General features: G+C 46.6%; 1 protein-coding gene across 1 annotated transcript in view; it reads left to right on the top strand.

Annotated features, from left to right (window-relative positions):
- Nucleotides 1-12,498, top strand: part of LOC146863452 (coagulation factor XI-like) — a 350,494-nt gene extending 337,996 nt beyond the window's left edge. Inside the window, exons 14-15 of the mRNA XM_085643173.1 lie at nt 8,065-8,224; nt 12,363-12,498. Of these exons, the coding sequence (XP_085499299.1) occupies nt 8,065-8,224; nt 12,363-12,498 (296 nt within the window). The remainder of the gene's footprint in view (nt 1-8,064; nt 8,225-12,362) is intronic.
- Nucleotides 12,499-13,952: the final 1,454 nt, after the last annotated feature.

Raw genomic sequence — 13,952 nt, 5'->3', positions numbered from 1 at the left:
GGTGAAATCTGATTCAATTCTGGCAAGTGCCAAGTTGCTGAAGGTGAAGCAGGAGTCAAATTTGGAAAAACGACCAAGTGAGAGAAAAAGGAGAATTTAAAAACTCATGATGATCCAACATATGGGATGGTAATGTACAGCAAATCACTTTATGGCACTGCACAACCACAAGTGTTTCCCTCATCACTGATGACCAAAGTTAGAAATTGGGTTGTTGGTTGACTAAGGGGTGAGCCCTGGTCAAGCAGCAACCACAGTCCTAGTCAGGGTAAGGCACAGGCAAACCCCAAATTATCTGGGCTCAACCCCTTGGTAGCTTTGCACAGAGCAATCAAGCTTAACTTAGAGGCAATGTGTAAAGTATTTGTGCAACACTTCAAACAGTGAAACAGTATGTTATGTTATGTTAGATTATATTTGTTGAGCACCAATCACCAAAGGTCTCTAGGCGCTTGCAGTGTGGACCAGGAGCCAGGAAATCCCTTAATCCCGAGGATACTCAGCATACAGTAAGGAGGGTTTATCCAAATGCCTCAGTAAACAGGATGGTTTTGAGTTTCCTCCGAAACGGAAGTAGAGTGGTTTTCCTGCGCATACTATCCGGGAGCTTGTTCCAGATCTGGGGAATCACAACTGAGAAAGCCCGCACCCCCAATGTAGCTCTGTTAAAGCGCGGGCAGAGCAGCAAGTTAGCCTCAGATGACCGGAGATAACGTCCAGGCACGTAGGACTTCATGCGATCCTTGATGTATTTGGGCATTACTCCATACTGTGCTTTATGTGCAATGCACATACCCTTGAACCCGACCCTCTGCTTGATAGGGAGCCAGTGTAGCTGTTGTAGCAGACGGGTGGCATGTGCTCTTCTTGGCAGTTTAAAGATCAGCCTTGCCGCATCATTTAAAACCACCTGAAGTTTTCCTCAGGTGTTTGTCAGGAAGCCCTGTGTATACTGGGTTACCGTAATCCAGTCATGACAGGATTAGGGCCGTCACAACGGTACTCATGGATGGAAATTGACAGCAGGGTCCCGAGCTTCCGGAGTTGTCGAATCAGGCCTGTGCAGCTCCTCTCTACAGCAGACACCTGATTGTTTAAGGTTAGCTTGGTGTCCAGCTTGATACCCAGACTCTTCACGGCTGGCACTGGTGTCGGGGTGGTGCTAAGCTCTTGGGGCCAGACAGTAAAAGAAAACACACAAAAAGATCCCACACCAGGTTAGAAAAATATAGCTGAACTTAATAAATAAAATAGGACCAAAACGACAAAAATCAGTAGAACCAGTGTTATGAATGTTCAAAGAATAAACAGCAATATTGCACCTAAAAGCATAAACTGCCAACTGGAGCTATCTCGTCATGCTGCAACGATAAAATATCAAAGTACGGGCTAACCGCAATGGCGTCCGGGTCAGATACAGTTCCAGATTAGACCCGCTGAAGGTTTACCTTTTCAGGTTTAGCGCCAAGAGTCCCATCTACGTGGAAGAAGATCGCTAGGAGAAGGGGAGTGCATCACTGGCAGTGGTCAATATGATCGAGGAGCAGCTGTGTGTCGCAGACGGGTGGGCTGGAGTCTTGCTTTGGGGATCCACATGGTCAGACGATGCTTGCTGCATGATGAGACGAACTTGCGGTAGCTCGCGCTGATTTTCCCTGTGAGCGGCGAGGTTCTGGTGCAAACAGGTCAATTCAGGGTCACGAGGAGCCAAAAAAGCTTGACTTTAATGGCTTGAGAGCCACACCAAAGGCCATGGACCTAAGAAGCACCACTTTGGGTTCAGGAACTTGTTAAAGATGGGGTCCAAGAGCTGTGGGAAGCCTGGTATGCCCCAGAGGCTCAGATCAGGAGGCCAGTACACTAGCCCTTTGAGTCACTCTTGGCTCATGGGTTCAAAATGAAGTTGCAGGTCCAGTTCTTCCACCCCGGGCATGAGGACAGAATGTCGGTACAGCAAGGCAGAAGCTTCTTCAGAGTAGCAGTCCAGCAGAGTGGCAGTCCTTGTAGCAGCACAGCAGTCCTTCTTCCTGATAGAGTATTCACAGGTCCAGAAGTGTACTGAAGTGGTAGTGTCTGAGATGCTCCACTTAGACACATTTGTGTCTTTGAAGGGGAGAGAAATGTCTAGAGGCATGCCTTTGAATTGCACAGATGCCCTGCTTTCCGTGCCCTGGCTCCAGACTAACTACAGGGGGTATGCAGCCCTTTGTGTGGAAACAGGACACAGCATATTCAGGTGTAAGTGAGGCTTAGCCCAGCTCCTCCCCCTCATCCTGACAGTGATGGCCCATTAAATTACACCTAAGCTCCCATTGTGTGGCTGTCTAAGAGGAATACACAGTGTCCAACTGCCAACTACACCCAGCCATGTGACCAGCCGCGGCCCTTGCAGGTAAGAGCAGTGGTCTAGATGGGTGGGGGAGATTTTGACAGACAACGATGATGGAAAATTCAGTATTTATTTCATTTTCCTTCATGAACGTCTGTCGAATCACCCCCACTCCCCAACCCCACCACTCTTACCTACACGAGCCGCTCCTGCATGTGACCCAGGCAAGCTGGAGGCACCATATGACTATGGCAAGGAAATTCCAGCTTTTTAAAAGTGGCATTTTCAGAATTGTAACTTTAAATCCGACTTCTCTATAAGTTAGGATTTTAAAGTAGGATTCCAGAGACATCAAACTTGAAGAGGTTATCTATTCCCATTTGGAAATTACACTTGCATAGTGTATGTCCTACTTTTTAAATACATTCCACCCTGCCCTCTAAGCTGTTCAGGGCCGACCCTAGGGTTTACACATATGTTTGAAAAAGGAAAGTTTGAACATGACAAAAGGATTATTTCACCAGGTTGAAATGGCAGTTTAAACTGCCCACACAGGCTCTGCAATGGCAGACCTGAGACATGTTTAAAGGGCTATTTAAGCGGTTGGCACAATCAGTGCTGCAGGCCCACTAGTAGCATTTAATTTATATGCCCTGGGCACATGTTGTGCACTTTACTAGGACTAAGTAAATTGATTATGCCAAGTAGGGATGAGCTCCTATTGCCATGTGTTGAGGTGAGCGCACAAGCACTTTAGCACTGGTTAGCAGTGGTAAAGTGTGCAGAGTCCTAATACCAACAAAAAACAAGGTCAGAAAAAATGGAGGAGGAAGGCAAAACATTTGGGGATGACCCTGTAGAAGAGGCATTTCCAACAGGTGGCATCAACCATAAAGAAACACTAAATTTGTAAGTGGCACAATTAAGAGTAGATGTTGGCGTTCATAAGGACATGTTACGAGGCATGGTCATGGTAATTCAATGGTTTGGATATGAGCACAACAGAGGCATAACATTTTGTAGATTCACAAACATTTAAAAGGACTTTCCCAAACCTATTTACACTAATCACAAATATTTCAGATTTTCACTGCAGGAGTAGTAAAGAAAGATTATTAATGGGAAGTAATTTTCTATATAATAAGAAAAAATATATTATTTATAATTTCTTTCATTTGGTATATCCTCATACTAGGCCACCAGACTGGGGCAGGACAGAGTGGGCATTATTCCACAAGCCCTGTGCTTTTTCAGAGCTCCAGGGTCAGGCTGCAAAAGGTGTTTTATAGATTTTGAAGCAGCCTGTTATGTTTTATAATGATGAGGCAGTAAACACTGCTCCGTACCTGGATGGCAGCGGTTCCTGGAGTTGGCGTGATTTCTCTTTCGCTCTAGGATAGGTCTTTTTTAACTTGGAAACAAGTGCTTCTGGTATGTGAGGCCCCACATTAAATTATTTCCCCAAGCCCTGAAAAAACCTCTGATGTCTGCGTACACAGGCCGATTCTCATCACATTTTACATAATAAAAGGCAGCGCTTGAGTTACCAAGGCCAGAGGCAAATAACATGCTTGCCGCTCGGAGACTTGGGGGCATATCAACAAGGCGAGGCGATAGAATTATCGCCGCTTTTGCAGCCGCTTTTCGGCTGAAAAGCGGCGATAATTTTATCGCCTAATTAGCAAGCTCATGCTAACGCGTGAAAACTTGCATTAGCGTAGGAATTCCTAACGCCCAGCTTTGCATCTCTAATGAGATGCAAAGTGGGCGTTCCTGACCTGGCATGACAGGAGAAATGTCGAAAAGCGACATTTCTCCTATCATCAAGCCCCACGCTATGAAGGATAGCGGCAAGAAAAGTAGCGATAACCCCTGTTATCGCTACTTTCCTTACGCCTGCTTCAGGACTGACTTAGCCATGATATCCTATGGAAGGTGGATATCATGGCTAACTTTGTGAGTCCCTATCAACAAGCTAATGCCACATTGCGTGGGATTATCGCTCTGTTTCCAGCGATAATCTCACGTTAGGCAGTTAGCGTGAGGATTTTTATCGCTTTTGAGATAAGCATTGCTAATAGCACGCTATCTCAGCGATAAAAATCCACGCTAGTCGGCGATAATCGGCAAGCCAAGCCCGTCTGCGCCCGTCCGCGCCAGGATTGCGCCAGCTGCAGGATATGCCAGGCAACAGACACACACCATCAGGTATGACAATAAGGCCCTATTAGCATTACGCCCTAAGACGGGTGCCTCGTGTAAGAGTTGTCCACCGACTGACTATCTCCGGGGCCCTTTCTCATGTTCTCATTGTAAATGGACGCCTCCCGCGATGCCTTCAGAAATGCTAAAAATTCCCGTGCCCTCTATGCAAGGAGGCAACAACTTTAAGGGAGGTCTTATTAATGCCCGCTCGTTGTGTGGCCACAGCCAGGACATACACGATTTAATAATGTGTTATAGTCTTGACGCCCTTTTCATAACTGAAACATGGCTTAACGAATCATCCAATCCTGATTTGGCTATTGCCCTTCCCCCGGATTTTACCATCTTTAGGCGGGACAGACAAATCGGGCGAGGAGGGGGGGTTGCAATCATTGTCAAAAGGTCATTTTCGTGTCATACATTTGATCTGGGACACCTCAAAGGAGGTGAGAGTATTGGCTTTTCGATCAGACTTAATGCCTCTACCTCCTTTTCGGGAGGTGTAATCTATCGCCCCCCAGGCAATGCTACTCCCTTTCTAGACTCCCTAGATGAAGTGCTCAGGTCACTTATGTTACGCTACCCACACTTTACTCTACTAGGAGATATGAATTTGTACCTGGAATCAGGTACAGACCCTTATGCTATCTGCTTCCACCATACCCTAAATATTTTTGGACTGGCCCAATTAGTGACTGCACCCACCCACCTAGCGGGCCACACTCTTGATGGTATTTGTTGCAACTTAAATACCATGACTATGTCTCCCCCCATTCCGCAAATTTGGACCGACCACAGTCTCATTCCCTTTGACATCAAGAAACAAGTTCTAGCTCCATCAACAACAAAGCACTCTCAATCTTCCCTCTCGGTAAATTGGAGGAAAGTGATTGATCGTATCAAACTGGATACCCAGTTATTGGCTCACGCCCCTGAATTGAGAGGAGACGTCACGGCCGACTCTCGTAACTTTCACGTCTGGATGGATCAGATTATTTTAGAAAATTCTGACCCTAAAGGCGACCGCCGGAACTGTCCTAAAAGGAAGTTAAGTGCCCCATGGTACACCCAGGCCTTAACTGAGAGCCATTTACTTTGTAGAATAAGAGAAAGGAAGTGGAGGAAAACATATGATGAGGCCTCAAGAGCCCTTTATGTTCAACAGAGGAAATTATACCTCTCTAGCATAAAGACTGCCAAAAAGGTGTATTACACTAAAGCTATCAACGATGCACATCAGAAACAAAAAACTGTTTTTTCCATAGTTAAATCCTTTACTCACCCCAAAGCCCTCCAGCCCGAAATCCCGCCCTCTGAGAGTTTGTGCAACCAAATTGCAGATTTCTTTGAGGAAAAAATTGTAAATATCCAAAAGGATTTCCCGCCTCCCTTGATTTCTCTTGCTTTAGGCCCCCAAAAACATGTAGCCGAAAATAGCCATTCCCTTGGTAGTTTCCAACCGGTCACCCTCCAACAGACCCGCAAGGCGATCTTGGCTTGCAAATCTGGATCACCTACTGACTCCTGTCCCCCCTGCATTCTACATCATCTAGTTGAGGTAGTGAATCCAACCATCAATGCCATCATAAACACATCCTTAAAATTAGGGATTGTGCCTAATGAATGGAAAAAGGCTATCGTAAAACCTCTTATGAAAAAGCAGAATAAATCGCCAACGGATCTGACCAATATGCGCCCCATTTCACTCCTGCCTGTTCTAGGAAAGATCACTGAACGGATGGTGCATTCGGAGCTAAAAGCATTTGTGGAGAACCACAACATCTTGCATCCCCAACAATCTGGGTTTCGCTCCGGCCACTCCACTGAAACGGCTCTGGTAGAACTCTCTGACTCCATCAAGTTCCTGCAGGATGAGGGAAAGCAGGCCGTCCTCATCCTGCTCGATCTAACAGCAGCTTTTGACACCATCTCTCATGTCATCTTGAATGACAGGCTGCGAGAGATTGGTGTGACAGATACAGCTTTGGCATGGGTCAAATCTTTCCTGTCCAATAGGTCCCAGTCTGTATCTTTGGGTCACTACCTATCCAGCGAAAAAACTATTACATCCAGAGTACCGCAGGGATCCATATTAAGTCCACTTCTTTTTAACATCTATATGGCACCCCTCCTCGCTGTGATAGAGTCACACGGGATCCTTGTTACGTCATATGCCGACGACACTCAATTGGTCGTCTCCATTGACAAAAACCGCACGGATACAGAATTGCGTTTTCGGAATTGTCTCACTGAGGTATTTCAGTGGTTAAACAAAAACCACTTGAAATGCAACAGTGGGAAAACCGAAATTATACCATTGGGTCAGGACCTACCTTTCTGCCCGAGGGATTGGTGGCCTAAAGACTCTGAGGCCCCGCCCAGTGCTGTGTCTTCTGCTCGCAACCTAGGCGTGCAATTTGATGCTACCTTATCATTTGATGATCATGTTAGGATCACGGCTGGCTGCTGCTTTGGCCTTATCAAATCTTTAAAGAAATGTTTTGACTTCCTCCCCATTGCCTCCAGGAAATCGGTCGTGGTTGCACTAATACTCTCCCGACTCGATTATTGCAATGGGTTGATGGCAGGGGTAAAAAAGTCCACTTTGAAGAAGTTGCAAAGTGTACAGCACGCGGCGGCACGGTTAGTGTTAAAACTCCCTAGGAAATCTTCAGCCTCAACTGCATTAAATTCCCTGCACTGGTTGCCACTGCATAAGAGAATTCTTTTCAAACTCCTGCTCACAGCTTTTAAATCTTTGAAAAATATAGGTCCCAAATACCTTGTTAAACGTTTTATTCGCTATGATCCTGTACGATGTCTGCGATCCTCAGGGGCCAATCTTGCTAAGATCCCGAGGCATAAATACAAAACTAGGGGCGGAAAAACGTTCACAGTCCTAGCAGCAAGGGCTTGGAATAATCTACCTGTAAATCTCAGACTGATCGAGTCTGAATGCCCCTTTAGGAAACAACTGAAGACCCGGGTCTATCAGCAATCAGATACCTATGTGCTAGCAGCCATCTAGATCTTTTCACCGCTCATCCCCTATACGCATGCTCAGCGCCAAGATGCTCCTTCCGGAGCGAACGTTGCGCTCTATAAATATCCAAATAACAATAACAATAACAATAATTATCCTAACGCTAAGTGAGCTTAGCGACAATTATCGCCGGTTGTTGCTGATATGCCCCTTGGTCAGACATGAATCTTCTCTGGGTAAAAAAACTGCATCAAGGGATGTATGATCACCTTTGGAAAACAGACACCTGGCAACAGTTCTCTCATTGGTGTTTTCTGATGTATATTTTCTCTTCCTACCTTCCTTCTCTCGTTGTCTTCATGCCTCTATGTTCATCTGTTGCACTTTATTTTTTATTGTGCTGTCTAGCATTAGGTCTTTCCTCAATTCAAAACCTTGTTTTATCAATCTAATTCACCACTTCAGTTTCTGGCAGGTTAATCTTTGGTGTTTTTCCCAATATTCATCCATTATTATTCTCTCTGTTTTCCTGCATCATGCCTCATAGGGTGCATCACGCAAACATACCATGACGTAGGCTTTGCTGGGGAAAGTCAGCGAACCGTTCCAGTGAGGTCCTATGAGGCCTGCCGGGACGCGTGCACTCAGGACCCGTCCTGCCCATTCTTCTCATACAGAACCGATGCCTTTGAACCAGTGTCCGAGCGGTAAGTGACAGCGGGCCCTTTCCGGGTCAGTATTCTGCTGTGAATGTGTTTTATTAAATCATAGAGACAATGATGGCCAAGATTGCTGCCTACTGCTGCGCCTGGCATCCCGATGAAGATGCTACAGACTCGAGCCCTGCGGTGCTGTGCTTCACCAACATTGGTGTAGCAGTTTTAAGTGGTGGACCAGTGTGTCTCCTTCAATGCAGGACTGTACGCCATGTGGTTCACAGCCTGTGTGGACCTGCGGCATTGCTAACATGTGGATACTTGTTTGCACCTTTGCAAAGCGCAGCCCCGTTTGTAGAAACTCCAGACCCGATGGTTAAAGCATAAGCTCAAAACCAACTCACCAACATGAGACAGGGAATCTGAAAAATGAAAATGCAAACATCAGATCGTGGCCGCCCCAAGACCCTCCGGGAGCCTCCTGTTCATTGCTGTGGTTATAGATAAAGGCCAGACATTCATTATACAACCATTGCACAACTCTAAGTGGCTAATTATGTGTTTGGTGGTCTAAGGACCGCCAAACTCATGTGGTGCAGCGGTGGCAGTCTGGCCACTACTGCACCGGCGGTCCGACCGCCGGATTACAACTTGGGAGGTCGGACCGCTATAGCACCGCTACAACTGCCAGGGATCAGAGATCGCTGGTGGCGGCCCAGCGGTCTGAGGGCCATATTATGCTTGGTGATGCTCTGCGGCACCATCAAGCATATTATTACTTTCCTCACCGCCAGAGGTCTCATGGAGGTTCTTACTTCAAGAAACTACTGCCGGTGAGGAAAGAAAGGAGGCCCCTACAGGGCCCTCTGTTACCCTTGTGCACTGGGATCCATGCAGGGGGGCACATGTTTTGCCCCCCGTGTGCATGCACTCCATTCCTACATGGCATGTACTGCACAGTCCATGTCATGCAGGAAAGTGCACTGGCAGTCCAGCTTTGGTGCAGTTTAATGCTCACACATGAGCCTTTAAACTGCACCGCCGCTGGACAGCCTACCCGCCCACCCAGCTGGACCACTATTTTACTCGTAATCTGGTGGGCGGCAGTGAGATTTGGCGGTGCAGGAGCGGGGTGGTGATATTAACCTCTGCATCTGGAGAGAGTTCTGAGTACACCAGCCTCTATCACCATGATGACGCTGGCTCTGAAAGGAAGGCAGGAGCATGATGGTTCCAGATAAGGAGCACTACGAAGTACTAGGTTCTTTTGCGAATCCTTCCTGAATCCAGAAGGTGTTCAATTCAATTATTTTGTCCACCAGATGAAGTTTTAATCTATCACAGAAATTACTTTTTCCAAAGTGTGATGAATTTCTTTTAATGTTTCTTACTTAATACACTGTGAGTCACATAAAATACCGAAATAGGGATCCTCTTACACCAACAATGGAGACAAGCTTCCTAAGAGAAAGACTCAAATATATTTATGGTTTCTAGTATTGATTTGTTTCTCTCCGTAAGGGAACAAGTGCATAGATAAACTCATGAGAATTATAATATAGCCTTCATGAGTACCAAAAATATACAGCGTTTCGGCTGAGCAAGCTGGGTTCCTTTTTAGGTCTTGCGTTAGCAGCGCATGAGCTGCTTGCGCTGTCTCAGCGAGACCTAAAGTAATCTGTATGTTGGTTTAAAGTTTATGTAATCTGTTTGTCCGCTTGCTATTGGCTTAAGTGTGGTATTGTTGTTATCTCTGTTTCTGTTGGCAGTTGGTCATTTGGTAACTTCCATGTAGTCCCGATTCAGCGGCGACTAATTACAGTTTAAGTCCGCTCTGTTTGCACTTCTTTGAATTGAAGTGCAGTGTGCCATCTGTTTTCAGCTGTAGCCTGCCTCTGTAACTATTAACATGCACGCGCATCCTGGCCGCAGAAGAGTCCTGGACTCACCCCTCCCCGCCCCCACTGCTTCCTTGTTTACAGAGCGCCCTGTTCGCTCGTGCGCCTCCCTCCCGCCTGTCCGGTTTTGGAACGATGACGCCGCTTGTTCTGATGTGGAATAGCATAAAAAAAAACCTTAGCCACAGCCAAAAGGTTAGATAATGCCATTAAAAGGCAAGACATGTTTTCTTTGCCAAAAGTTGTCTCTGATTTTCTATCACTCAGTCTCTCCCTTTCCGTATTTGCACTTTATTCATCTTTTTAAATATAGATCATTCTTCTCTCTCGCTAGCTGTTTATCAACGTCATTACACGCCTTTGCCTGTTTCCCACTTCCCCAAGTGTGTGTCTTTTTGTTTTGTACTTGTCTCTCTCTTCGTCTCCCCCTCCTCCACTGCAGGCTCAGCATAAGATAATGCGCCGCACTGCCGGGCTGCACTGTGCCGGTCTCAGCTCCCCCCCAACACCCCCTCCACCGCACCCGCCCCTTACAGCAGCCGCTCTCGCTGACGCGGTGCAAGCTGTGCTGGTATTCTTGATCTCGCATTCCTCTCATTGGCACCCTTAAAATGGCGGACCACACTCTGTGAATTGCAAAATCATAGTTCTGAACAGTTTCCTCTCCCATACCACGGAAACTGAAGTTTAATGGTAAATAGCAGGGATGTATGTGTGCTCTAGTTCACAAGCACACAGCGGCAGGTCACTCCGTGCAATGTGCAACTAGGTGCCCACTTTTTTTTATTAATGTATCCTGCAATGTATTCTAATTCTTTCTGTACTCTCTGTCGATAGAAATGACCTGAAACTACACTGAAAAGAGAGCACTGTGGTGTGATTAATGCCCGCGAGTGCACCGTTGCCTTAACAATGGCATGCCATCCTCTTCTGATCACATAAACAAATTCCAATGTTGCCACCAAGAGTGGGACTTCTTTCACTTCTAAGCGGATATGACGTCTATGTCTGCACTAGGAGATATATTATCGTCAAGTTTTATGCATTGGGTGTGTGTGGGTGTGAGTGTGTTGTGTGTGTTACAGGGCTTCTTAGCGCTAGCACATCCCGTTGGTCCGCTCTCCCACGAAGCAGACGCGTCCCTACATTTTTAGCAATCCACGGAGGCGGTGCCTGTGAGAGCCGGGGAATGGAAGAACTACTTAAAATAATGTCTCACTGCTCAGCCTTGTGGTAAAATTAAACTTTGACTGCGCTCACTCGCCACATAAAGCAAATGCAGAAAATGCACCCGTTTTATAGTTTTATGAATCCAAGGGATTGGTTCAGTGGTGTAAATCCAAGAAGTCATCTCAAAGTCCCCGGGTTCTGCCTCCGAGTCAAATGTTCGTTGTTGATTACACACATCCCTCCAAAGCCATCACGGCTCATTCGTCGTAAATGCAAGCTCACGGGCTGCTTTCGCCTCCACCTCCTTCTATATGCATTTTACCAGCATCGCAAGTCCTGTGTTCAGGACCGAAGCTGTTAATGTGCGGCCGGTTCAGTGGCACCAGGCCTAGACTGTCCTTTTTTGCACTAGGGTCCCACGGCAGCCTCACTGCGCGTCTGCCCGTGTTCCCGACAGCCAGGGTTTAATGCCATCTCTTCACTGCAAACCCCTCACCCCCCCATAATGGCCACATCGTGACTTCTGCTGACCCAGATAGCGCCCACCCTACTGGGGTGGAGAAAAACACCCCGTGCCCACTGTCCCAGCTGAATCCCCATTTCACACCCTCCCGGGTCTGACAGTGCCTCTACTCTGTCCCATTTTATTCTTTTTAAGCAGCGCGTTTTGCTATTAAAATTATTATGAAACACTCAGTTGTGTTTTTACCATAAATGTTTGCTTTTCACGAATAAAACTTTAATTGTGCTTTTCTGTTGACACGCAGCAACAGAATTTCGAACACCCAGATAATACTGACCGGTGGCACTCTAGCACCAGCTCCAGCTCACTGCACTTTGGTCTGCTTGATGCATCATAGGGGTATCAACCAACATACAATGAAGCATTAAAGTAACTCACACTGCATTTGAGTTTGAAATCATTGTGAGAGGCCTTTTGCAGGATAGTTATGGATGAGGTGAAAGTGATGCAGCTAGGCTGCCCTTAGGGTGAAGTAACTTACTATCAGTGAATTTTGGTCGCGTTGATGATGTCACTAAAGCATCTTCTGTGTAACCCTCATCTGTTCTTTCGCAGCGGGCCAAACAGAGCTTCATCAAATCTTCTTTTCTGTTTCTAGTGGAATTTGCTCCCTCATGTATGTGAATGACCTCCTGTGGCCGACAAACATAATCAGCGACGCGGGCCCCAAATCTGGATTCCCACTGAGAAAATGTGAAGGCGATCTTCCAGGTGACTTTCAACCTCTGAGTTAGTGTTACTTCCCCTTGATAAGGGTGAGGCACACATGCATCATTGCAGAATCCCTGCATTAGACTGTAAATATTCATGCATTTTATTAATACATTCTACCCTACCATAGAGCTGCCTTCATAAAGGTGAGACACACCTGCATCATTGCAGAATCCATGCATTGGACTGTAAATATTCATGCATTTTATTAATACATTCTACCCTACCATAGAGCTGCCTTCATAAAGGTGAGACACACCTGCATCATTGCAGAATCCATGCATTGGACTGTAAATATTTATGTATTTGATTAATACATTGTACCCTACCATAGAGCTGCCTTGATAAGGGTGACAAATGCAAAAACAACAATTGATGGACAGAATGCAGAACAATGTCATACATTCACCCCAGTACAGAGATCTGGGCCTAAATCCATCGTATTTTTGCTCACCATGCCATTCCAGTTTGAACCCAGCCATATGCAAATCAGTCTTGACCCTGTGCCCCATGGGAACAGTCCAGCCCGAACTGCCAAGCCAGGTCCTCCCTGGACTGGAAACAAGCATCCTAGGACCGGTTTCGGGCTTTCAGCCCTCGTCAGCCAGGATAGCTTGATTCCAGTGGCATGGAGAGCAAGGGACTCACGTCTGAGCATACCCTTCCCACTCGGGGTGACAAATGCAAAAACAACAATTGATGGACAGAATGCAGAACAATGTCATACATTCACCCAGTACAGAGATCTGGGCCTAAATCCATCGTATTTTTGCTCACCATGCCATTCCAGTTTGAACCCAGCCATATGCAAATCAGTCTTGACCCTGTGCCCCATGGGAACAGTCCAGCCCGAACTGCCAAGCCAGGTCCTCCCTGGACTGGAAACAAGCATCCTAGGACCGGTTTCGGGCTTTCAGCCCTCGTCAGCCAGGATAGCTTGATTCCAGTGGCATGGAGAGCAAGGGACTCACGTCTGAGCATACCCTTCCCAATCGGGGTGACAAATGCAAAAACAACAATTGATGGACAGAATGCAGAACAATGTCATACATTCACCCCAGTACAGAGATCTGGGCCTAAATCCATCGTATTTTTGCTCACCATGCCATTCCAGTTTGAACCCAGCCATATGCAAATCAGTCTTGACCCTGTGCCCCATGGGAACAGTCCAGCCCGAACTGCCAAGCCAGGTCCTCCCTGGACTGGAAACAAGCATCCTAGGACCGGTTTCGGGCTTTCAGCCCTCGTCAGCCAGGATAGCTTGATTCCAGTGGCATGGAGAGCAAGGGACTCACGTCTGAGAATACCCTTCCCACTCGGGTTGACAAATGCAAAAACAACAATTGATGGACAGAATGCAGAACAATGTCATACATTCACCCCAGTACAGAGATCTGGGCCTAAATCCATCGTATTTTTGCTCACCATGCCATTCCAGTTTGAACCCAGCCATATGCAAATCAGTCTTGACCCTGTG

Source organism: Triturus cristatus, chromosome 2_2 (genome assembly GCF_964204655.1).
Source record: "Triturus cristatus chromosome 2_2, aTriCri1.1, whole genome shotgun sequence".
NCBI lineage: Eukaryota > Metazoa > Chordata > Amphibia > Caudata > Salamandridae > Triturus > Triturus cristatus.
Note: the sequence above shows the minus strand (reverse complement) of the source record. Positions and strands in the feature narration are given on the sequence as shown.